Source organism: Sturnus vulgaris, chromosome 1, assembly GCF_052056855.1.
Source record: "Sturnus vulgaris isolate bStuVul1 chromosome 1, bStuVul1.hap1, whole genome shotgun sequence".
Taxonomy (NCBI): domain Eukaryota; kingdom Metazoa; phylum Chordata; class Aves; order Passeriformes; family Sturnidae; genus Sturnus; species Sturnus vulgaris.
In genome coordinates, this window is record NC_142243.1 from 37,934,088 (window position 1) to 37,959,210 (window position 25,123).

General features: G+C 38.8%; 2 protein-coding genes across 4 annotated transcripts in view; one reads left to right on the forward strand and one right to left on the reverse strand.

The window, feature by feature from the left end:
- KAT2B (lysine acetyltransferase 2B) overlaps positions 1–18,365 on the forward strand; it is a 39,633-nt gene extending 21,268 nt beyond the window's left edge. Inside the window, exons 8-18 of one of the 3 annotated variants that reach the window (XM_014883347.2) lie at positions 108–233; positions 1,585–1,721; positions 2,965–3,173; positions 5,372–5,498; positions 7,753–7,863; positions 8,832–8,975; positions 11,747–11,861; positions 12,618–12,654; positions 13,012–13,075; positions 13,176–13,260; positions 16,353–18,365. In XM_014883347.2, the coding sequence (XP_014738833.1) occupies positions 108–233; positions 1,585–1,721; positions 2,965–3,173; positions 5,372–5,498; positions 7,753–7,863; positions 8,832–8,975; positions 11,747–11,861; positions 12,618–12,654; positions 13,012–13,075; positions 13,176–13,260; positions 16,353–16,546 (1,349 nt within the window). In that variant the 3' untranslated portion in view covers positions 16,547–18,365. Of the gene's footprint in view, positions 1–107; positions 234–1,584; positions 1,722–2,964; positions 3,174–5,371; positions 5,499–7,752; positions 7,864–8,831; positions 8,976–11,746; positions 11,862–12,617; positions 12,655–13,011; positions 13,076–13,149; positions 13,261–16,352 lie in introns of all 3 variants that reach the window. The other 2 variants (XM_088164028.1, XM_088164035.1) reach the window with 2 other exon arrangements.
- A 1,621-nt stretch (positions 18,366–19,986) lies between these two features.
- SGO1 (shugoshin 1) lies at positions 19,987–24,884 on the reverse strand. The gene is made up of 9 exons (XM_014883367.2): positions 24,582–24,884; positions 24,076–24,218; positions 23,796–23,992; positions 23,275–23,379; positions 22,772–22,836; positions 22,548–22,687; positions 21,114–21,962; positions 20,750–20,924; positions 19,987–20,517 (listed from the first exon to the last, which is right to left on the reverse strand). The coding sequence occupies exons 2-9, from the start codon at positions 24,209–24,211 to the stop codon at positions 20,376–20,378; spliced, it is 1,809 nt and encodes a 602-aa protein (XP_014738853.2). The 5' UTR covers positions 24,212–24,218; positions 24,582–24,884; the 3' UTR covers positions 19,987–20,375.
- Positions 24,885–25,123: the final 239 nt, after the last annotated feature.

A 25,123-nucleotide genomic window follows, 5' to 3' on the forward strand; every position in this document is an offset into this window, starting at 1 on the left:
GTTAATTTTTGGGTGGTGGGTGTCCATCTTTGTGACTGTCTTTCCATCAGACCCAGAATGGGTCCCGTAACCTGTTTTTTTTGTGTTTGTTTTTTATGTCATTGCAGTTATCAGTCCACCTCCTGTTGCAAGATCTGTTGCATACAGTGCAAGTCCTTCATCTCTGGAGCAATCCAACAGTGGGAATATGAGTCCAGCTTGTAAAGTTTCTTCTGCCCTTGACCCAAACTTAGGTAATGGAGAAGGATCCTTGCCTTTTGACTTCTGTTGATATTATCAGTAGTTGCAGTATATAGTAACCTTTGCCTTCACCCTACATTAGCAACCTTGAAGTGTTTTTGCCGAAAGATTTGCACAAACATACCTTTTTCTCTGCTATAGTAATGTTTAACTAACAGAAATGGCAACTATATTTGCAAAAAACCCCAGGTGGTTTGTTTAAATTAAATTAAAATGGAGAAAGGTCTGCTGGTGTCAGAGGTTTTTGAAAAATACTTTTCTTGGAGAACATCTGTTATAAGCGATGAGGAGAGGTTTCATTTAAATAATGGCAGAGTAGAAGGAGCCATTACAATTGGGATTTTAATCTTTCAAGGTATTGAAAATGCATGCATTTGAGCATTAAAGAATAACACAGACATAGTCACCAGGTTAAATTTAAAACCTAAATGAGGTTAGGTCAAAAAAACCCAAACCAAACAAACCAAAACTTTGTAAGAAAAGAAGTTGGTGGATGCATAAATTCTCCGTATAAATCCTTTTTCAAACACCTCAGGATTAATGAGCCTGTCAAGAGAGGTTGCTAGGTCAGATAGATGATCCCAAGCTTATGTAAAGTGAGTCCTCAAGGAAAGAGAAAAACCAAAACCAAAATGAATTTTTAGTCTCAGTATTCATTACAGAGAAACTTAGGGCAGCTCCTAAACTTCAGTTTTCCTTAAGGTAATTTCTCAACTTGTCCCTCAGAAGTGGGAATGAGTAGGATGGTGAGTGGGATAATCCTGAGCTAGCAGCTGGGTCTCTGTTACTGTACCTCTGCTAGTCCTTGGTGGACTGTTCTTCTATGAATTTAATATGGCTCTACAGTCAGTAGGGCAGTTAATAATTAACTTGGTATATATTGATTTGGAAATTTTATATGGTTTTTCAAATATGTATGACACATCAGACTGTATGTGCTCCTTGGTTTACAGAAGAGGTGAAAGAAATATATGATGGATGTTTAGTTCCAGTGAATCCTAAAGGAGATTTCATGTTGTCCAGAAATAGGCACTGCAATTTGTGTATTGAGCACTGACCTTCCAAGACAGCTGTGAATTCACAGAGGTAGTGGAAGAAGAGGTATATTTTTCCTGCTTCATGCTAATACCCCAGTGCAAAGCAAAAATTGAGAAGTGATAAATGTTTTTCAGATTTCATTTATTTATCTTTGTCTATGGGGATTAAAAAACCAAAAAACAAACCAAAAAAATCCAACCTCAAACTTGTCATATAAACTACAGGGTATGAGAGAAGTGCTAGACTTCATAGTGCTAGTCTGTGACAGTTTGGTTATTTCTAATTTGTCTGAGTTTTGTTTTATAGGGGAAAAGAGAAAAAATAATGAGCCCTATTCTGTGGAGGATTCTAAAAGACCAAGGGTTGTAGGAGATATCCCTATTGAGTTAATCAACGAAGTTATGTCAACAATTACAGATCCTGCAGCAATGCTTGGGCCAGAGGTGAGATATAGACTTTGTGTTGCAAATGGTCTGTTTTTAGTAAATGTTCCACATGGACAGAATGTGATAAGCTAAGAGTCCTGTCAAGAAAAATAGACTTTGAAAGAGTATGATTAGGTGAACAAAAAATACTGGTGAAATACATCATTAACATGAGGAATAGTTCTACAGTTTTTTTAATGTGTTATGTACCGTTAGCAGACTTGTAAACTATTGAAAGTAACAATGTAGAGCTCAGGTTATCCTGCCAGGTGCTTTTGTTACAGTACAGATCCAGAGTATGCTTTTTTATTGCTAATCATAGATACAGCTCATAAGATAAGGTTAAATAGGGTTCAAGAATTGCAGCAGAATGAAAGATCTGAAGTTAAAAGCTCTCTAGTGCAGAAACTGATCTAAACAGTTATTTGCTCTGTCTTCCCCAGTTGCTCTTTTTTTCGGCTGGAAGAGAAAAACAAACAGAATTGCAGAATTGTGCCATGTACAGAATTGCACTTTTTTTTTCCCCTTGGCTGGCTTTTCCTCCTTCTGTTCTCTCTGCCAGGGTATGTTTTGCCAGCAGCTCATTTGCCAAGATCTAGCTAGAAGCTGCTGAAGATTTGGAACCACCTACATTTTTTATTCAAGCTATGTACTGTGACTGATGGCTCTGCATATTACAAATGCTGTGCCAGCCTGACTGTTGGGGCTGGCAGTGACTAGAAACCCAGCAGCCAAACTTTGCTCAAAAAAATAAACAGTATGTGCATACAGAGATATTTTGGCATTGTAAAATGATCTTGAAAAAAATAAATAACTTTTCTGTATTAATTTAATCTGCATTTAGATATATAGATATCCTGCACCACCATTAAAATGCATGATTTGCAGTATATGTAGGCGAATATACAAGTCATGCCCAAGCTGGCTAAGACTAAAGAAAATATGAAGACTTAGTGGCATAGGCTTCAGCTGAATGAGTGCTATCCTTCAAGGGGTTTTGGAACTTTTTGAGTCATAGCCGTTGTTGTTGTTATATAATCTGTATCAATATAAATTCAGATAGGCCTTTGTAGACTGTAGTGTAGACTTACCTCTGACTTATTTGATGGTGTCCCCTCTGCAAAGGTACATTACAAAGGCAGTCGTTGGCAGTTCTATTGGAAAAAGAGAGTGGGTTTTATTTGTTTGTTCATTAAGGCTGTTCTGTCAGAGGATGTGAAATCCCAAAACTGTGATTTTGTTCCTCCTTTCTGTGGTACAGACCAACTTCCTCTCGGCACACTCGGCCCGGGACGAGGCAGCGAGGCTGGAGGAGCGCAGGGGGGTGATTGAATTCCATGTGGTCGGCAACTCCCTGAACCAGAAGCCCAACAAGAAGATCATGATGTGGCTGGTTGGTTTGCAGAATGTGTTCTCCCACCAGCTGCCTCGGATGCCGAAGGAATACATCACCCGCTTGGTCTTTGATCCGTGGGTATCCGTGGGGAGGGTGTGAGGCAGAGGCAGTCTGTGCTGTTTGCAGCAGAGGTGGGGTGGAGAGCACCTCTGCCTGTGCTGCCGTTTTGCCATCTTTTCAAGCCCTCATAACTCCTGGTCAGTCTAACTGGGTTGTACCTAAATGCCATCTTGTTGGCTGTATCAATAATAAGTGGCTTCTTGTTGTGAGGCTGTGGTGGGTTGACATCAGCTGGATGCCAGATTCCCACAAAACCTGCTCCACTGCTCCCCTCCTCAGCTGGACAGCAGAGAGAAAGTACAAGGTCTTGGATAAAGGACATGGGGTGATCACTCACTGATAACTATCACAGGGGAAATAGACTCAACTTGGGGAAATTAGTTTTATTTTTTACGAATCAGATCAAAGTAGGATAATGAGAAAATAAAAGCTACATCTTAAAATACCTTTGCCCCATGTCTCCCTTCTTCCTTAGCTTGGCTTCATTCATGATTCTCTACCTTCTCCTCTTTTCTACCAAGCAGTGCTGGGGGATAGGGAATGGAGGCCACAGTCAGTTCCCATGTGGTGTATGCTGCTTCTTCCTCCTCAGGGAAGGACTTCACACACTCCCTGCTTCAGTGTGGGATCCCTCCCACGACAGACAGTTCTCCATGAACTTCTCCAACACGGATCCTTCCCACAGGCTGCAGTTTTTCATGAACTGCTCCAGCAGTTTAACCTTCCATGGTGAGCACCAAGGGGAGGCTCGTGTCCCTCTGCAGCCGATGAAGGAGCCCGTGCTGGAGAACGTGGATGCCCGAGGGAAGCCTGTGGCCCTGGGGAAGCCCACCCTGCAGCCAGCTCCTGGCAGATCCTGTGGCCCTGTGAAGAGTTGCCCACACTACCTGCTAGAGCAGCTTTGCTGGCAGGACTTGTGTCCCTATGGAAAGGGACCCGTGCTACTGCAGTTCCTGAGGGACTGTAGTCCATGGGAGGGACCCCACACTGGAGCAGGGGAAGAACTCTTCTGCCTGAGGAGGCAACACGTGGTGACCATGACCCCATTCCCCATCCCCCTGTGCTGCCTGGGAGAGAAGGTGGAAGATCAGGGAGGAGGAGGGAAAAGCAGTTTTAGGATTTGTTTTACTTTCCATCATTCTGCTCTGGTTTTGATTGGTAATAAATTCAACTAATTTCCCCAAGTCAAGTCTGTTTGGCCTGTGGTGATAATTGTCGAGTTACCTCTCCCTGCTCTTAACTCATGAGCCTTTCATTACATTTTGTCTCCCCTGTCCAGCTGAGGAGTGATAGAGCAGCTTTGGTGGGCACCTGGCATCCAGCCAGATGTGGAAACCACCACAAAAGCTCAAGCTACCGCATTGCTGCTGTCATTCCACAAGTAAAATCACTAAAATAAGTACAAGAAATAAAGAATATATAATGTGTATAAAATCTTCTTCAATGGTGGCACATACATAACTATTCTTTGGGCTTTTTGGTTGGGGCTCACTTTTGGCACCAACTTTTCTCCCCAAAATACACCATCTGTATATTAACTGTATAATTTATATGATACTGTGTATTGAAAAATCTAAAGAAAGAGGCACTGTTTTCACACCTTGAGGATTATACTAAAATTCCTTATCCTTGACATAAGAGATTGGACCTTGTTGCATCTTTCCTGGCAGTCACTATAAGTGCAACAGAAATGGATATTTATTCTGGTCTTGATTCCCAGAGGAGTGGGTGATTAGAAATAAGAAATATCCTCTCTTACTTCATCAGCTGCATTTGAGATTGATAGCTTAACTATGGAGAGTGCATACAAGGAAACAGGAATCCCTCAGAAAGGACTTGCTCTCCTGTAACTCCATTAATTTCTAATTTACTCAGGATAAAATCATCCTGAGAACTGTGCAATGGTGTAACTATCAGCAATAGATTAAATGAAAGCAATACAACTTTTATTTCTTGGGCATTACCTGAGTATCTCGGAGTACTCTTGGCAAGGCCAGGAGCATGCTTCGGGATGATGACCCTTATGGTATATTGAGAGCATGATATTAAAGTAACAACTCTTCTGTAGATACAAGTGGCTAACTTAGGAGGGATATACAATTGCATTATCATCATGGAAAGAAGTGAATCAAGTTTCTGAAAAAAGGAAGGTTAATGGCACTTCATGTACTATGTGCATGAATTAAAGTGATTGTTATTTTTGTCTGCTCAGGAAACATAAAACCCTTGCATTAATAAAAGATGGTCGTGTTATCGGTGGTATCTGCTTCCGGATGTTCCCCTCCCAGGGATTTACAGAGATTGTTTTCTGTGCTGTGACTTCCAATGAGCAAGTCAAGGTAAAAAGAATTCTGTAGTACAAGTGTTTATTAAATGGATTTGAGTCCCATTCACCTACTGCACGTGCTTCTAATATTTTTAGTCATATTGAATATACTGCTGAATTGGCACAGAAATAGATTTTGAAACATACAGTGATTCTGAATATAATACACAAAAAACAAACTAAAACGTGCAGATTTAGAATCATCGTCATAATAGTAGGATTACCTGTAATTAATGAAATAATTTTTTTTTCAACAGAGCAATACTAGCCAGTAATCTGCCATTCTTGGACTTTTCATGCCTCTGTCCCCAGAAGTTTTGTCTCTGCGTAGTGTAACATCTCGTGGTTGACTGAAATATGTATTGTTTGTGTGGGGCAGTAATTTGTGTTCAATCACTTTGTGACATTACATGAATTCAATCTAAATGAGATATAGTAAAAAATTAGGTGTAGTTTTAAATCTCAAAATAAGCATAGGGTCTACTCTTTTTTGAGTTAATGCCAGAACATTTTCTCAGAATTTTGAGAATTAGCATCTGAGTTGAAATAATACAGAGCACTATGAATACATGAGATTCCTCCAGCTTTTCCAGCTACTACAGGTAAATCTAACTAACATTTGGTTCAGTGTTTTGCCTTTAGATGGTGCTGTAGTTTCATGATTTTCAGTTCAAGCAGCAAGAGCTGAGATGTGGTTAATTCAGAGTGTATAGCAGTTAACATGCAAAAATTGTACACCCTAGTGCAAGGGTAACATAGTGGGATTGAAAGTCTGTAACAACTGTTAATACTCAGGTTATATTTGATTTTATTCAACTCTGGTGTTTGAGAGGAGCATTTCCCTACATTAAGCAGTGACATTAAGCATTTCCCTACATTAAGCAGCATTCAGAATGTTTTAGCAAATGCAAACCCTAACAGAATATGCCTAAGTTGTGCTTAACTGCACTACATAGATGAGGCTGCCAAAGGTGTTTTGTGATTTTTTAGGAATAATCTTTCAAAATAATACAGCAGATAATTCTGACCCATCAGACTGCCCTCAGGGTTGCATTACACACTACTTATTATTTTATCCTCTGTGTGCTTTGCTGTTTCAGTTGAGTGTTACTGAAAATTTGCCTTCCCACCTTTCTCTCTGAGTAAGCTGACCCTGTCAACAGGTAACTGAGGGAAAAAAAAAATCACACATGATGACCTGTCTAGTCTTAGGAAAAATAAATTCCTATTTTGATTCAGTTTGAGGCTGGAGTAAAAAATATAGGAATTGTTTTCCCATACAAATGGAATTGTTTTTTAGGTAGTTTGCTCCCTTTTTACAAAGTAATTTTAAGTTTTACTGTATGTGGCTTAGTTTCTTATTTGGCAATTGCCATATTTTGGGCTGTTAAATTGTAAATTAAATCAGAAGTTTGTATTTTCTAATTTATTTTTTCTGGCTTTTTGACATAAGTAAAGAATTTCCCAGTTTTCAAGAACAGAGTATCCAAAAGGAATCCATGTATGTTTCTCTTAAGTGTCCTGTTTGTCTGCATGATGAGAAAATTGGGACATATACAGGAGCAAAACATTATTATGGGCTTTCCTACCTGCTTTACATTTCTTCATATCACAGCAGAAGGGGATGACTATGGCTTACTTGGCAATGTGAATAAATGCAACTTTTTGTTCACTTTGGGGCTATATTTAAATGGAAATTATGCCTGTGTGCAGTCAGAAGGTTCTAGCTATTTATTTGATTGTTGTCTCGATAATTTTCTGCTCCTTACTATGGTAATTGTTCACTGTTCCTTTTTATGCTTTATGATAAGTTTAGATAATAAATCCTTTGAGGCAGAGACTGTTTTGCTACAGGTGCACAGAACACTGGAATAATTTCAGTATTGCTACCGCTTTGTAGTTTTGAAGTGATGTGGCTCAAAAAGGATGCTCCATTGTTACAGTAGGTGCAGTTTTGTTATTGGTGAAGTATGTGATTTTAATGGTTGATATCTAATTTAAAAGAGGAACAACAACAACAAAAAAAGGTAGACACCTTGATTACAACTTCCATGCTGGGTCACAAAGATGTCTCTACAATGCTCAAATCAGCATGCTCTTGAGTGTGCAACATCAAGTTAATTAAGAGAAAATCTTTAAAGCAGGATCTAGAGGAAAGACTGCATTTTGAAAAACAGTGTGTAATAACCCTGGGTCCAAGGTGCACATGTCCAATATGTGCAGTCCCCAAAGGCTTTGTCATGCCTTTTTCCTCATGTTTCACACAGGGTTATGGGACTCACCTAATGAACCATCTGAAGGAGTACCACATCAAACACAACATTCTCAACTTTCTCACATATGCAGATGAATATGCTATCGGCTACTTCAAAAAACAAGTAAGTTCAATGCAAGAAATTACTTCCTGCAAGAAGTTTTATATCCAGCAGTGATGAACTAAATAACTAGGCATGACAAAGTAATTGGATAAAATGCATAGTGCAGTATTACATGTATATTTTTAATGTGCTCCGTGTTCATCTTGTGTAATGTTTTTGGCTTCTGATACATTTTACTCTGATGCAATCTTCTGAATATAAGTGTATGGCATAGTCTATAATTTGTCTAGTCTAAAAACTAGTAAAATGTTAGTTCCTTCACTGATTCTATAAGAAATATAAAGAAGGACTAGGCATACCTGTGACAGACTAAAACTTACCTGACCTGAACATGAGGTTCAAATTCAGGAAAGATGGCAATGTCTGTTCTGTCAAATAGATTTGATATGTTTAGTGTCAACTATCTGGTCAGCAAAATGTAGTCAGATTTTTCTCAGAGGTTTACAGCATTAGGCAGTGAAGATGACTTGGATAGTGAGAAATTGCTCCTTACTTGGTAGAAGAAATTTTTTTCCCTTTCCTGTCCTGAGGGTGGTGAAATACTGAAAAATGTTGCCTAGGGAGATGATGGATCCTTTTACCATCTTCAAGACTGCTCATGGCCTTGATCAGCCAGATATGATGAGACCTGTTCTGAGCTGAGATGGGGCTAGATGACCTCCTCAAGTTCCTTCCAACCTGTTCTATGGTTCTGTATATAAAACTGGTACAATTTACTCTTCACACATTCAAGATGAATACAGTCTCCCCTATTGCCCTTCTTAGCAATTACCTGTTCTTTTATCAAGTGCCTCCCATGAGGTTTATCAACACTGAACCATGGTCTGTAACTCACTGTTGTATTTTTTGTACTTTAATTTTATTATGAATTTGGTTCTAAATCCTCATTCATTTCAGTTAAAAAAAATGTAAAAGGAAAATGGCATCATGACAACATAAGTTGTTTGTTGTTTTTTTTTCTTTGTCAGGGTTTCTCCAAAGATATTAAAGTACCAAAAGCAAAGTATGTTGGCTACATCAAGGATTATGAGGGTGCCACATTAATGGGATGTGAATTAAATCCAAGGATCCCCTACACGGAATTTTCTGTCATCATCAAGAAGCAAAAAGAGGTGAAGGTTGAAATGAAATGTTTAATGTTACCCACTATTCAGATGTTTAGAAACAGTTCAGTGAGTGCCAGGTTAGCTCTCTTCTTTGCTTTGGTGCTTAAATTTGAGTGCATACTTTTATCAGTTTGAATAATCCCTTCATTCAAGTTCCAGTACCAAAAGTTTGTAGTTGAAGCATCAAATTCTGACTCACTGACTTAACAAGAACAAGAATGTTAAAGTACTGGTACTTTGAGGAGTAATTCACTGTTCAGTTTTGTGGTAGTTAACTAAGCAAAATCTTGTGAGATTGATTTTTTTTTTTTTTTAATGGCTTTGTCAGTTCCTTCTCTCCCATATCAGTAGTGTTCATTAGAGTGACATTTAAATGGAGTGTTTGTATTGAATGGCCTGTTTTACTTGAAAAAAGAGGAATCTTTTTCGTCCATTTTTAAAATATATAAATTAAAGGTGGACTATCTTAATTTCCAGTCTGTCCCTCTTTGGATTTTATGTAGGATGTTCTTTATTTAGTTCTTAATAGTATTCTACATAATAAGGCAGTTTTTTTAGCAAAATAATTATGATGTTTCCACTTGTGTTTAAATACCTTCCTTGGTTTTTAAAGAAATACAAATTATAATTTTTTCTTTCAAGATTGTTCAAACCTGACCTTTTATTTTGTTAAAAAGTTTCTTTATGGAACAATCATTTTTCTTCTAATAGAATGATTTTTCCCATGCTTTGAGAAGGAAAGACACTATCTGATGGTTTTATGTATAATTTATAAAGTCTTTTAACTTTACTTATTGGGAAAGTTTTCATATGTCCATACAATAGGAACCATAAATTTTTCCCCTTTCATTTCTGCTTGGCTGCATTATCTTTCAGATTCCAGGCTACTGCTGGACATCCAGCTGCCCCTTAGGGAGGGGATGTTGTCAGTGTGGAGAGTGGATGTGTCTCCTGTAGCCTGTTACATCTCAGGCGTGCCTAATTGCAGTCATACAGATCTGGGCCCAAACCATCACCATAGGGTGCCACTTCCGAAAACTTGTCAGTTTTCAAAATTTTGCCTCTGGGATTGCTTTAATAGCTTTCTTCATTCTCTCATTTGTTGGGATGTCCACATTATTCTAAAGAACTTGGAGACACTCCTCTTGAAGATAAAGTGCCTTGGTCCTCCAGATATCTCATGTCTAAAATTATTAGGAAGAAAGCTGCTGCTAAGCACTGGTCTGTGCTGTTCATCTTCTGTGAGAATAATTACATACAGCTCTGGAACTGCATCTTAGGATTGCCTGCTAACACTAAAAACACCAGTCAGGCCTTTTATTCTCCCTGTTGCAAGGAAATTTAGAAATAGCTCTCACAGTCTTCAGCTTCCTGAAGCGTGTTTGCTTGTCTGTGCATATCAAAGGCAGTGAAAATGCTACCTGGACATGAAAAGAATTTTGAATGTTGACAGTTTGTATTATGTATTGATTTTCTTGAATGCTGGTATTGGCCAGTACTAGACATCAGGCTTTTCAGGATCTGTCCTTTTTAGAAGTGAAATTTTTCACGGGATCTAAGCTTTTATTTAAAGAGCTGGAGTGTATGCCTATGGCTGCTAAGATCATATCACCTGACACTGTATCAGTAGCTTGTTTACAGTCATTCTGAAAAATATGACAAGTCTGTGCAAAGCTTTGTGACCTGACTCGTGAGTAATCAGAGGTACTGATTGAACAGCTTGCTTTAATCAGGAAGAGCCACTAGTTCCTAAATTATAAGAAGAGCTTAAGTTGGATTTAGTAATTAATTTGAAATTATTTTTGTATTATGCTGGAATCTGGCCATGGTGCTGTTGTATACTGTATTCCTCTTAACATTTCTAAGCTCTTTTGAAAGTCTGGTTTTATCTTTTTCTCTCCTTTGGGAGGAAATACTATGTATGAGGGAGTGAAGGTCCTTAAAAATAAAAATATGTCAATTTTTATTATTTCCAAAGAAAATATTCTATCAAACTGATGCTCTGCATGGCTGTGCATTTGTTTATTCCAAGTTATGAAGTTTTGAAAGTCACATATCCAGGACACACAAGGCCTAGATATGCATCTAAGTGGTGCATCAAGAGCACCAAAGCAAATTGCTTAGAATTTGAGGTAGTAAAATTGCAAAGTAAAACAGAGTGTACCCAGGAGTGGGAAAAGCCTCTCCCTAGCATTTGCAAAGAGAGTAGAATTTTGGTTCTGAAGAGTGGCATCATTCTGACATCCTCCAGAGAAAATCTTTCATGAGTATCTTTGATTGATACATAAGCAACTCCTACAGATACATGGAGACTTTGAAGTGATTGGGTTATTTCTAAAATTTTGGAATATGAACATATATATACATCAAAATACACGCATTCAGTACGTGCCTTGAAATTTTTGACCAGCTGTGCTGAAGCATTTCAGAAGCTCCAGCTGTTACAACTTTATAGCCAGTTCTCAAACTGTCTTCCAGAAAATTTCCTTCTCTGCTTCTGCTCCTGTCTTCCCAAGAGCTGTACAGCTTGTGATCAATAGAGCAAACAATGACTCCTTTTTTCCTAGATTTGTGCCAAAATAGCTGAGGGACTTAAGTAGCTTCATTTGCAGAATCAGTGTCTGGGCGGATAGCTCAGCCCCATTACCAGCTTCGTGGAACAGGACTGCAAAGTTGGGAAGTGAGAGTGTTTCTGTTCATCACAGTTTTGCATTAATCTTCTGGGTTACTTTAGACAAAATAAATTATTTTTTGTTTTCTCTGCTGCTTTATTACAGATCATTAAAAAGCTCATAGAAAGGAAGCAAGCTCAAATACGAAAAGTTTATCCTGGCCTTTCTTGCTTCAAAGATGGAGTACGGCAGATCCCTATAGAAAGCATTCCTGGAATTAGTATGTATCAATCTCTTGTAGAACAGAAGCAGAATAGCCCAGGAGAGGTCCGAGACTAGAAATACTAATGTAGTCACATAGTTCTTTTTGATTAGAATGTAATTGTTTTGGTCTACTGATTTGATTTCTGTGAAGATTGTGGTGCTTCCATTACAACTGCTATCTTTGAGATTTCCCCAAGGCATCCCAGGCTGATCTTCTTTTATGTGTGTGTGTATAATTTTACTTATATGTGATCCCTCTTTGATTTGTATCACAGTGTAGGCGACAGTTTCCCTCTGGCACCATTTTAATGCACTGCACTCCTGAACAACAATGATTTATGTGCTAGGCATGAACTTACAGGACAAAACAGAATTTAAAAAAATTAAGTATCATATTTTGGTGGACTTTTTTTCAGCTATGCTTTTCTGCAATTTATTCTTTGTTCCTGGGGAATCAGATTGGATAACTTTGTCGTGATTATTCTTTACAGGGGTGGGTTGCAGTAAAATATGTATTGAATTATTGAAAAGAAATGTGTTCCATATAGAAATATTTTAGAATCTTCAGCAGTCTGGAGGAAGAGGCATGTAGGAAATTGAATGGAGCTGTGGGCTAGATGGTTATGTTATTTATTAGGAATAGCTTTTATTAAAACAAACCCATTTTACTGCAGCAGCGCTGAAATGGCTTTTCTTCTTTGAGTTGCAATAATTCAGTTAATGTTTTGACATATGTAGTTCCCATATAATATCTCATGTTGTTGGTGTACAGGAGAGACGGGCTGGAAACCAAGCGGAAAAGAAAGAGGGTAAGTGCTACACAAAGTAAAATGTTGATGCAGTTAGGATATTCCTTTGAGAAAAGTCTTTAAACAATCTCACTTGATATTTCCTTCCATCCATTGGAAATCAAATAATCTGCAAGAGATGACTTCTAAAGTGGCTTTTTGGTGGTATTTTTTGTTTTATTTTTTATTGTGGGCAAGTATGGTTTGGGTAGTGGGGTTCTTTTGAGGATTTTTGTTTGGGTTTGTTTGATTGTTTTAAATTTTATTTCTTCCATAAAATGCTTGAAACTTTGGAGTTGATTTTAGGTAAGATGCAAATTGTAGGAACGAAGATAAGGGACTTAAACTAATCTTTTTGTATTTATATTTTCCTTCAAGTAAGGAGGCCAAGGATCCAGATCAACTTTACAGCACATTAAAAACCATCCTGCAGCAAGTGAAGGTGAGTGCTAGTTCTAGTTTTTTTTTTTCTGTAAAGATTTTTAAATTACTTCCAATATCTAGTTTCCATATTAGATACCTTACTTTTTTCTTTACCAAAGAGCCATCAAAGCGCTTGGCCCTTCATGGAACCCGTGAAGAGAACAGAAGCTCCTGGATATTATGAAGTTATAAGGTTTCCCATGGGTAATGCCATTAACATTTTTTAAGTAGAGTTTAAAAATCATTATAGCTGCAGAGATAGCAGATAAATTTTAATCTGATTGTTTTATGGTAAAAGATATATGTTACTTGCAGCTGAATACCTTGCAGCTCTGAAATGTCAAGAATGTGATGCTGTCATTTGAAATTGATGAGTGCTCTCTGACCTTTGTGAAACATATATGGTGTACATATCTGAAATCTTAGTGTGCCCTAGAGAGCCCTAACAAGCTCTTAAACGGTGCAGTCAGCTAGAAGCTTTCAGGACTGAGCTGATGTGGGTGAGTTGTAGGGATATGTTCTTGTGTGTGGTAACTGGTCATTGCAGATCTTATTCATATGTTAAAAAACCTGAAGGCGAACTTTCAGGAACACTTGAGCATTTTTTACTTACTTTGAAATACAGATTTAAGATTTCTAAATAACAGAGAGAAAACATTTTCAAAGGTAACAGGGTTTTCAAACTAAGTCTTAACACTTTGCTCCAATTTAAGTTTAGGAAAATGCTTCATGCAACTAATTGTAAGCTAACTTTTATCTTTGTGTTTTAGATCTGCCACAATTGTCTGAGGTGTTAAATTTATTTATTTATTTATTTATACTTGTAAATAACACAGCTATTGTTTATGTAGGATTGCTTGCAAAGGGAAGTACACAACTGCTAATAATGTTTTTCTTTTGACTGCTTCTCTTATGACCCAGGTTTTGACTTCTGGGACATATAATTTCAATGATAATTCAGTGATACTCTAAATGGATGCTTGATTTGTACTGCACCAGATTTAAAACTGAATTCTGGCACTCCTTCCTCATTTGTGCAATAGTCACCTCTATCATTCTGATTAGAGTTTCTGAACCCTTCAATATCGTTAGAGAATGAAATACAGGTTCATAGCAGGTTACTAGCCATCAGTTTCTCAGAGAATAAAAGTATTTGTTCACGTTGCTTTGCATAGGCTCCAAGCCCATGTATATCAATTTAGTTTAATTATTTTTTATGTTGAATTTATCATTACCAAATAGCAGATGTACATATACTTTATAAACCAATCGCTGGCTTCCTGTATTCCCAACACAAATTCTACCCATGAAGAAAAAGAATGTAAATTCTCTTCTGTGGCAGAGTTTTCTCTATCTGCTTTTCTGAGCAGATCTAGGTCAGAAATCTCTTCAATCTGAACAGTGGTTATAAGTAACTTACTTGAATTGGCAGACTCAAAGTAGGAATGTTGTTGGTCCTTTCCTTGTTCAGATGCATTACACTAGAGGTAGGGGCAGCAGTTTACTTTGAGAATTAAGCTGAGGTCTTTGGTTTAGTTTTGTTTTGTTTTTTTTCAGCTAAGGAACCCAGCATGTGCCTTGATTCGTGATTAACTTCAGATTTTTTTCTGTTCTTCCTGCCAGCATGCTGATACTGTAAAAAGTTGCTCAGACAAGATATAACACTTGCCTTTATGTTTGTATACAGAGTAAATTGTACAATTTTTGAGAGGTATGGCTGTACATTTTTTTTACTACCTCCTAAGGTCAGTTCTCATGTATAAATGCTTTTTTACCGCTGTTTCAAGTGCTCTTCAGGTGCTCTATCAAGCAATACCCTTTGGGGATTTTTTTTCCCTTTTCGTCTGCCATTCAAAAGCTGTATGGCTGTGACAGATGGAACCAAACTTTCACTGTACTTAGAGGAGAACAGCTTAACTCTCTAGCCAGGCTACATTTGCTTTAGGGTGAGCTGAACAGCCTTCTCAGCTGGGTGCTAGAAGTAGTCTGTGGATATCTAGTTTGGGTATAGTCTGAATTTCAGACTCAATGGGAGCTGAATGAGCCTTTACTTTTGCAAAATATTGTGCAAAACTAGGGAGTGGCAAATTCTGTACCATTGGAAAAAGTATTTGAGAGCATCCATCAAACTTTCCTTAAATAATCCTATCTTGTCAATTTGACAGGGTTTCCTGTCTTTTAATAAATTCAAATCTCCCTTTAAAAAACCAAACTCACCCCCCAAAGTCCCCTAAACCGTTACTAAAACAAAAATACAACCATATTTTTAAATCTGAAGTTAAAAAGTTTAATTCCTTTGCATTGGAGGTCTTTGGTCTCCAATGCAAAGGTTGACCTTGCAATACTCATTGACATTAAGTCGTCTTCATTTCAGCTACTTCTGTTACAGTTTCACAAAAGTACTGCTGATGCCTGGCTCAAGCTTTGCTAAAAAAATAGTTGTTAGAGCATCTGAGGTGAGAAAAGCCAAGGCATCCAGCACACCTCCCACTACTTCTATTCCTGTACTCACTCCTAGAACACTTGTAATGTAGACAGAATTTTTAAATGCCTGATGAGAATTACTGGGAAAGCGACTATGTGACAAACACTGAGATGATTTACATATTTTATGGATGACTTATGATTTTAGTATAAAGGAGAACACTTCCTAAGGTTTGTAAGTAAATGTTTTGCATGATGCTCTGAAATCAGGGGAGATCAGTTCTCACATGATTCTTAAAAAGGATATACAACTATAAACTCTGAAGAGGTAATAAAAATATATGTAGACTGTAGAACAAATTTAATCTTATTTTTCAAAGCTGCAAATCTTGCTCGTAAGCGTAGACCAATATATCTTCTCTGCTGTATTTGCACAGCAGTAAGGACTTTAGGTTAATATACATGTTTTATGATGTTTGAATTCTTTGCCCATATACCCCCAAGGCCTCCTCCAACAGAGCTGAGAACAGGTTGTCTCAGAAGAGTTAGAAGAGCATTAGGGATATCTATGACCCACAGAAAACTCAGAGCTCTAAGCATGAGAACAGGAAAAAAAAGCTTTAATGTTTTAAAGAATTAAAAATATATGCTACATAAATTCATTCTTACATTCATTCTTCTGAAATATTGCTTAGTTCCAGCAGCTCAGCTGCTTTTGAAGCTAAAATATGGACCATGCCTTAGATGAAGGTAATTTCCATTCCAAATCCATGCTTTGCCAGTTCATGTTAAATGGCAAATCAGTCTGAAGGGATATTTTACACAAAACATATTTGAATCCAACGCTGTTAATCTATTTTTCTTCTGTGCAGATCTCAAAACAATGAGTGAGCGACTCAAGAACAGGTACTACGTGTCTAAGAAATTATTCATGGCAGACTTGCAGCGAGTCTTTACAAACTGCAGAGAGTACAACCCCCCCGAGAGTGAATACTACAAATGTGCCAATATACTGGAGAAATTCTTCTACACAAAAATTAAAGAAGCTGGATTAATTGACAAGTGACACTGGTTTTTTTACAACCAAATAGTGTGCCTATGTTATGGACAGGTAAAGCCGTTCTATATCTGAGTTGTGGGACTTTCAAGAAACTTCTGTTTAATACATAGCACTTTTAAAAACCCTTTTAGTTTTGCAAACATGTATTATACTGAAGTTACAAAAATTATTTTATTAAAATGCTTTATAGTGTATTTAATTACAGAATATTTCTTTTGTGTGCCGATTACCTTATGTTCCTAATAAGTTTATCAGCTACAGCCTCAGAAACCCCACAAACATGGGGGAAGTTGCACATGTTTGGGAAAATAAAGAAAATTCCCAGACAACAGATGTTATAGCTTACCTAATGTTATAGCTTACCTAATGCAGTACCTATTTGATAAAGTTTTATTATTTTTTCCAGTAAAAAAGAAAATCGTAAGGGAAAACAACAGGTGTGGGGGGGGTTCTGAAACACTTGTTTCTTTGTAGAATCTTTTTATAAGATATTATTTTTTAAAAGAAACACTCAGCTGGTTGAGAAGCTGTGAGAGAAGAGCAGTCAGTTCTGAGAAAGGACTGCCTGTGATCTTTGATAGATGCAAGTTTTTCTATTAGTTTTCAGTTTTGATAAATATTTTACCTGCAAATTGTAATCTCATAACCACTCTTTAGGAAAAAAAAAAAAAAAAAGAAAGAAAAAAAATCTGGCTAGATACGTAATGTCATAGTGACTTGGCTTATGCAGGACATAAGTACCCAAAATAACTTTAGAGACTACTTTGCATCTACTAGACAATTTTAATTGGCTTAGTAGAGCTAAGGTTTTATGCACTTCATGATCCACCCTACTTACTACTCCTCACTGCTAAATTCTTTAGACTGTTCAGCAGAAATAAGACTATTGTATACAAAGGAAGACAACATAGGACAGCTTCGACCTTAGATACTTGGCTCTGTGGTAAACTGGATTTTCTACCAAGCTTTATTGTAAATGCATATTAACTGTGATTATTTAGACCCAGGAACATATTAACATTTTACAGTTCCTATCATATCTTCAAAAAGAACACACACTCATATATACATATAATATATATACATTTTGCTGCTTACACTACATTTAAGTGGTACACCTAAATCCTTAAGGAAGATCAGTACAGGCCAAAAAGCTGTCCCTTGACATTTTCTAATTAGAGTTTGTAAATTATAACTGCTTTTGTGAAAAACAGATTAAACTTTCATTCTTGGTGTTTTATATTTACAGACGTTACAGTGGTAAAATTCAAGTTATGAGACTGAAAAAAGCATCCTGTGCTTTGTCAAAGAATCTATTCCTGCAAAATGCCTGTGTAATGTTAGATCACAGACCAATTCAGCAAGGAGATGTCAGGAACTATCTAGAAGTAGTAAATGTGATACCCAAGGTATTCAAAATGTTAATGCTGGACTTGCCATCGTGTTTTGTATGAATTTAGTCTGACCTACATTGGGATCTATAATAAAGGTACAGTGAGTACTTTTTCTTTAATAGCCAGAACAGGATGCTATAAACCTGTTTTGTAGATTGGGCCTACAGATGCACCTGTTAAGCTTGGTAACCTGTGAATTTTTGTTATTTTCAGAGTAGATTTTCTTATTGTCTTTCAATCAGATTGTCTCTTCTATATTGAAACGTGTTTTCTAATTTAAGAATTAATATTTTCATAGATACTGTGCAATAAAGTTATGGTAGGATATGTGGTTTTGCAAATGCTTTAACAGCTGATGAACTTTACATTTGTCAAATTAATATATTGTACTGGTACAGAATAGTTTTAAATTATATATGTACAAAACCCTACTTCTTTTGGTCTCTTTTTTTCATTACTTGGTACTTGTGATACAAACATATATAATGAAGCAATTTCACAACCACGCACAGGAGTGCTGTCAGTGCCTCTTTCAGGTAGGATAGAAAATATGTGAAATGGCCTCTGAATTCACCAAGAGCATGATGGGCTGAGTTGGACTGTTATCAGTCCAAGTAGCATTCCCAGCCTTATGATAATTGGGATACAATGCTGTTGACTTAGCTGTTCCAAAGTTTGGATTTTTTTTACTTCAAAGCATGCTTATGCTATTTGCCAGTATTTACCTTCAAGAGTCCTTTGCTCACAATATATAATATATGTAGCAGCAAACTACAGTCCAGGTTGAGTTTGTACCATCACCATATGGCCACTTATTATGGTCACATCAACACAGCCTGCACCTGTCCAATACGTGACAGATAATTAGAGTAGGAAGAGATTTTTCCCCTCATCCACTCAGATTTGGTCCTGTGAAGGTGTAGCCAAGAGCTGTTTTACTAAACACTTCTAACAAAAGCAGCTGAGATCAGGAAGGACTGGTTTCTTCCTTACACAATTCCATCACTTCATTTTTCAAGCTTGCTCAATCCAGTAAGAAAGAAACCACCCACACTCACCACACCTGCCTGGTGCTGCTCTGCAATGACCCTGCTCTTTTTGTCTCCCTGATAAAACAGCTGTTGCAGATTTGTTTCATGAAAGAGCACCTAAGGGTCACAGAATACTCTCAAGGATTATTAAGTGCACCTTTTACTTGAATGGCTGATACAGGGATTGGACCCACAGCCCTGGCAGTATTAGCAATACAGCTCAAGCTCTCTGCCTAATTCCTCTAGTAGGAGAATTCTAGACTGAGATGGTGAGGCCGTGTGGCTAGAATTTAAGGATAGAAAGGTGAAGTTAAGTTTCCATTCAAATATCCAAAGGCTGCTTGTGAACAATTGTTTCCAACACTCAGTAGTTGCAGCTAGTGTTATTGTTGAGAGCCATGGAAGAAGTTACAAGTAATTAACAGTTTCATTACAGAAAGGGAGAGGTCTTGCACCTAGTGAAGTGGGACAGGCAGTCTTACAAAACAAAGGAAGAGGGTGTGGTTTTTGTGTCTTCCCATTAGGGGTTTGGAATGTAGCTTTCATTAATACATAAGTGTGTCTCAAGCAAAGGAAAAGTAGTTTGAGTGGTGGACAACGGATAACACTGTTGTTCTCATATGCAGCCTAGTATGGCACCAAATTGCACAAGCTCAGATGTAGCACCTCTGGGAAAAGCACTGGGCAAAGCAGGGACATCATTATTATTAACTGTTATTAATATCCCACAACAGTTGGGACACCCAAGTGGAGCCTTCTTCACCAGCCTTCACAATAAGTTTGCTTTGTTTCTGTCTGGTTGATTTTAACACACACTCAATGCAGGACCAACTAAGCCTAAATTGCTGCAGCTTTTGAGAGCTGCAGCTACAGAATTAAATTGCAGCTGCTAAGCTGCTTCTAAACAGTGCTTATGCCACCACATAAGATGGGGACACAGGCCTGTAATGCCCACTGTCTTATGTTAGTGCCCGTGGAGCAACAATGGAAACTGCCAAAAGAATACCAACCCACTCACAGCTGCTTCCAAACACTAAGATGTTTATTACAAGATTTGGCATGAAACTACAACCATCACATGAACAAGATCTGTACAAACACTGTTACTAAAAATGATTCCTGCCCAAAACATTTTAAGTGCCTAAAGTTCACACATATGATGACATTCACCATCTTATCCATCAGATCCATCCCAGATCCACTCAAAAGGAGCTTGAATAGAATCATTTAGTTATAAAAGTAAGCAATCATTAAAAATAAGTCACTAGAATAAATCCAGGCCCCCTTCATCTGATATCCTTAATACTAGACACACAACTATTTACATATTTATATAACGTATTGTGCAACAACATATTTCATCCAGGAAATTACTTTCTTCACGGCAGCAGCATGGTTTTGCTGAAAATCTCAAAGACAACTAACCAATTTCTCATTGTATTTTTTCATAGAATCTTTCTTATGAGAATGTCGGTTAACGTCTTTTTTCAGCTTGAAAATTGGAGAACACAGGAACTGCGTATCTGTAAATGGATCTCCTCTCCTGAGTTTCCTGTTTAGGAAAAAAAAAAAAAAGGCAAAACTGAGTTCTGTTCCCTATGTCACTTAACTTTTAGCCAGTAAGTTCCATTTCACACAAACTAGGCTGTATTACTAACTCTGGACTTCTTTGAATGAGCTCATTTGTTAAGGTCTTGTTTTCAATATCTAAATAAGCCTTTCAAATCCTCTATTGGATGGAATGTCATGAACTTTATATCAAACTGAGAAGTAAAGACACCTACCCTGTAATACTTGGTTCTTTGTAATTCACAGTAACAGTACAGCTTCGTCGCTTGCGTTTTGGAGACTGAGGTCGTTCACCTTCAGAGACAATTTCTACATCCCCAGTGCTGGGGAGCACTGCAGCTGTATTGGTAACATCACAGAGATGCCCACGAGATGGCTCAGAAGGCTGCCCTGTTAAGAAATTATGCATAGTTCAGTTCATTCAGGTAAATGAGCTTAAAAGAAAATCTAACCATTTTAAAAACATTACCCTTTTAGTTGCTATTAAAAAAAACACCTAAAATAAAAAAGCCTAAACCTCCCAAACAATGTTATCTTTCAAGGAAACAAAACCAATTACAGAACAGTTTCTGCACTTACTAATAGACTTATCACTTGATTTGTCGTTTTCAGTGTCTTTTTCATGACAGAGCTTCTGCTCACGCTGTGCCAAACATCTTTTAGACCTCGGCCTTGGATGGATTGGTGATGTAGGGTTCTTGTCCACTGAACTTTGCCTTTTCTTTGATTTACTCTCGTAAGGCTCATAGAGGCTGTCGTCTGAGTCACCTGCAGTACTGCTTGACTCAGTGGTGTTGGTTTCAACTGAGTCGTCTTCTTCCTCCACTTCAGTATCACTGTTGTTCACCTTGTTTTGTCGAAAAGGTGTAAGATGGACACTCTCTTCCAAACGAAAGTCATAAGCATCGCTGATGCCACCCAAGACATTCAGCTTTTCTTTAGAAGCCTCTTTACCTGGTTTTCCTGGTCTTTGTTGGGAAGTAGGTGGCCGTTCCAGTTTTCCTTTCTGGCACTTTTCTTTCCTTTGCTGAGGGTTTTCTCTGCTTTTACACTCCGGTTGTTTAAGATCAGAATTACATTTTAATTTGAACTGTGTAGTTTCAGAATTTTTCTGCCTCAACACCAGCTCTGGAGTGGCCTTGCTTTCATTCAAGTGAGGAATAACTGCATTTATATTTCCTGTAGCACACTTCTCTAGACTTTCCTCAAGTCTAATTTCATTCTGTTCAGAAAGTTCTTCTACTGAATCAGGTGCTTCTAAATGGTCCAAGACACCAGTACAAATTCCATCATGGTTCCTCATCTTCAAAAAGTGACGTCTGGTGGATACACTTTTTGGTAACATGCTACCAAATCCCAACCTTACACTTGAAGAAACCTTTTCCAGCTCTGGCTCTTTGTTGTTTAGATGAAAATCAGATGGCTGTCCTTGTAATTGAAGGGAAAATGTCATATTAAAACCAAACAGAAAAACTATGTTAAGATTTTGTGCAAAAAATTGGAACCTTTCAAAAATTCAGACTATTTGGGGTTTTGCCACAGATGTTTTATAAACTAGGATTTGGCAATTGAGATAAGCTCTGTTTAATATAGCTTGAATGCAGAAAGCAGTTTAGGTAATATAACACTAGAATTTTTCTCTTAACTGTTCCTTTTGGAAAGGTTATTTACAGGTCATTTATTTTCCTGAGTATTTTACTTTGTTAACAAGCTTTTATTGATTTCACAAATGCTTCTAACTGTCTAAAGGTAATTTTAATTGGTTGAAAGGTTTGATAGATAGTGAAACTGGATTGCAGGTATAGAGAAAATAAAGCAGTTTCAAATTCTTCCCCATTTTGCTGGGCATCTTCATTTAAACCTTTTACCAATGGACAGCATTAGTATTTCCCCTTTATGACAATAAGCAGAAAATTACTTGTCAGTTCCTTCAAAAGCAGCAATTTTTTAAACTTGAACTCACACATTGTTACCCTAATTCAAAATAGAGCAACGTCTGATACTATTAGTTACCTTCGCTTGGAATTATCTTGGTAAAAGAAATATCGCTGTCAGATTCTGCACAGATCTTTGGCAAAGAATTTCTGTCACCACCAGCTTCCATCCCACTTGGAAGTACAGGACCATCTTCAAGAACACATTTCAGAGGTTCTCTAGAGAAAATTTTCCAGTCAGAAAATTAAACTTCCTATAATAGAGTTTCCAAACATAAACAGGCATTAATCCATGATACTTACATTGAATGAGTTGGCCCTGTGACACTGCAACTGTTTCCAGGACCTGAAGAAAGTACTCTTTGTTTCTGTCAACAAAATAAATCTTGCTGTGATCAAATAGCTGAAACAAGCTTGCACCATCTACAAATTTTGGACAACAGCCAGGTTACTCAAGGAAGGACCAAAGTGGCCCCTGACTCTCTCTCTGGCTAACAAGTGCTGTGGGTGTTAGCCAGCCACCTTCTCTGCACCATCAGCACATTCATCATCAGCCCAATCCTACAGCAAGCAGACGGGAAGGAACTGTGCATAAAACCCCAGAAAGTCAGGGTGCCCCAACCACTGACTAGCAAAGTCTCAGTCCCACTTATAACCTACTGACACCCCCGGGATACTGGGAGCTGTGGGACCAGTCCTTCCTCTGAACTAGAGCTCAGATGTAAAGATTCATGTGCATTGCTGGTGGAAGGAATAAAGGCAACCAGCAACAGGACTCCTGCTCCTCAAGAGAAAGAGGCACTTACCATATCTATGGAACACAAATTCTTTGCTGGGCCAAGGAGAGTGACTGAGTCCAGTAAATTCTGAGAGACTTTGGAAATTATCTCGTTCAAGGCTGACAGTCGATTCTAATGGACAAAATAAGGATAGTGACACTGTTACTATCATACTCTAGTATCAACTGTGAACTTATCAGCATAATAAGATAACTAAAATCTGAAGACATCTCTGCCAGGTGCCTTCACATGTGATCAACTCCCTATAAAAGTCACAGAAGACAGATTTTAATTTTTTTAAATTAACATTTTAAAGATCTTGTTTACTCCTTCTTATTTCAAGTAAACGAAAAGAATAGCGAGGAAAAAAACTTCATTAGTTCATTCAGGTGTCAAACCAGCATAACAAGTCAGGTGAAAAAAACCCTGTTGAACACACCGAGTTAATGTTTTATGAAACATTTAAGATCATAAAGATATCTATCAATAGATTGGTACAGATTCTGATGTTCAGTTTCACCAGCTCATATAGTTATTATTAAAAATACCTCCACATGTCCTTGTTCTTGCTGGAACCTATGATTTCTTTGCAAGTCAAACATCTGAATCTTCAAAATATGATAATCTTTCCTTAGCTGAAGAATGGTAGCTTCAGCTTCCCTCAGTTTGAGCTTTTGTTCTTGCAAGGACAGAGCCAAATCTCTGTTGTTTGCTTGAATGGTCTTCATTTTGTTGGAGTTTTTGGCTGCAACACAACAGTGAGTGTTACAAATGGGATTGAAATGAAAACAAATAAATTTAAAAACTTAAGATATTTAAGCATCTTACTTGCTCTTTTGGCTTTTACGGTGGAGAACTGGGTAGTTTTGCCCAGCCTTGACCATTTCTGAGTTCTTTTTTCTCTCATACGCTGTTTTATATCACTCAGACTGTCTTTGAAGGACTTCCTCGAGGATTCTGCCATCTTCTACCTTTAAAAGTAGAAAAGGTGAAGAACCCATGAAGCTGGGGTTGCACCACTCTCCCCAAAGCCAAGAGAAAAGGCACAGACGAGCAAAGCTGGGGGCAGTTTCCAGCGGAGGCACAACACACACAGCAGGAAAGGACGCGCAGCTGTGGCCATTCTCACACAGCTGCGGCGGCCTAGCCGCTGTCCCCACCGCGCCTTGGCTGAACTGCAGAACGCTCAGTGCCCGCGGCAGGCCCGGCGTGGGCTTTAAACCCCGGGGCCGCAGCCAGAGCTCGGCCGGAGTCTCCCGAGGCGCCGGCAGCCGGCGTCCTGCTCCTCTAACCGCACACACAGCGTCCCCGCGCCCCGCACCGGCCGGCCGTACCTCCTCGGAAGGGCGAGCGCAGAGCCGGAAAGCCTCCCCACGACCGGCCGCGGCCGCCCGAGCCCCCGGGGGAGGAGGGAGGGCCCGTAGGGATCCGGGCGCAGCGGCGGCAGCAGCCCAGATTTTCCCTCGTCCCACAGCTCGGCGCTCCCCTCCCCGCACGTCGGGCTCCTTGTCTCCCCGCGGCCCGGCAAGCGCAGGAGCAGCCGCTCGGCCCCGCGGGGCGGCACCACCCGCGCCTGCCGCTGCCGCCGTCACGCGTCGTTCAAACGCCGCCGCCGCCGCCTCCCATTGGTGCGTCCCGAGCTTACGTCACGACGCACGCGCCGCGCGCAGCCGCGCCTGGCCCCGCCCCGCCCACGTCCGGCCCCGCCTCAGCGACCGCGGGGCAGCGGCGGGGCGGCGTGAGGAGCTGCGGGTCAAAGGGCACGGCCGGAGATGGAAATTCTTCATATGCGGTGATTCGTGCCCAGTGGCCGCTTCTTGTGGCAGTAGCAGGATGGGCATTTCATGTTCTGGAGTTGCGCTGTGAGAGTCACCCA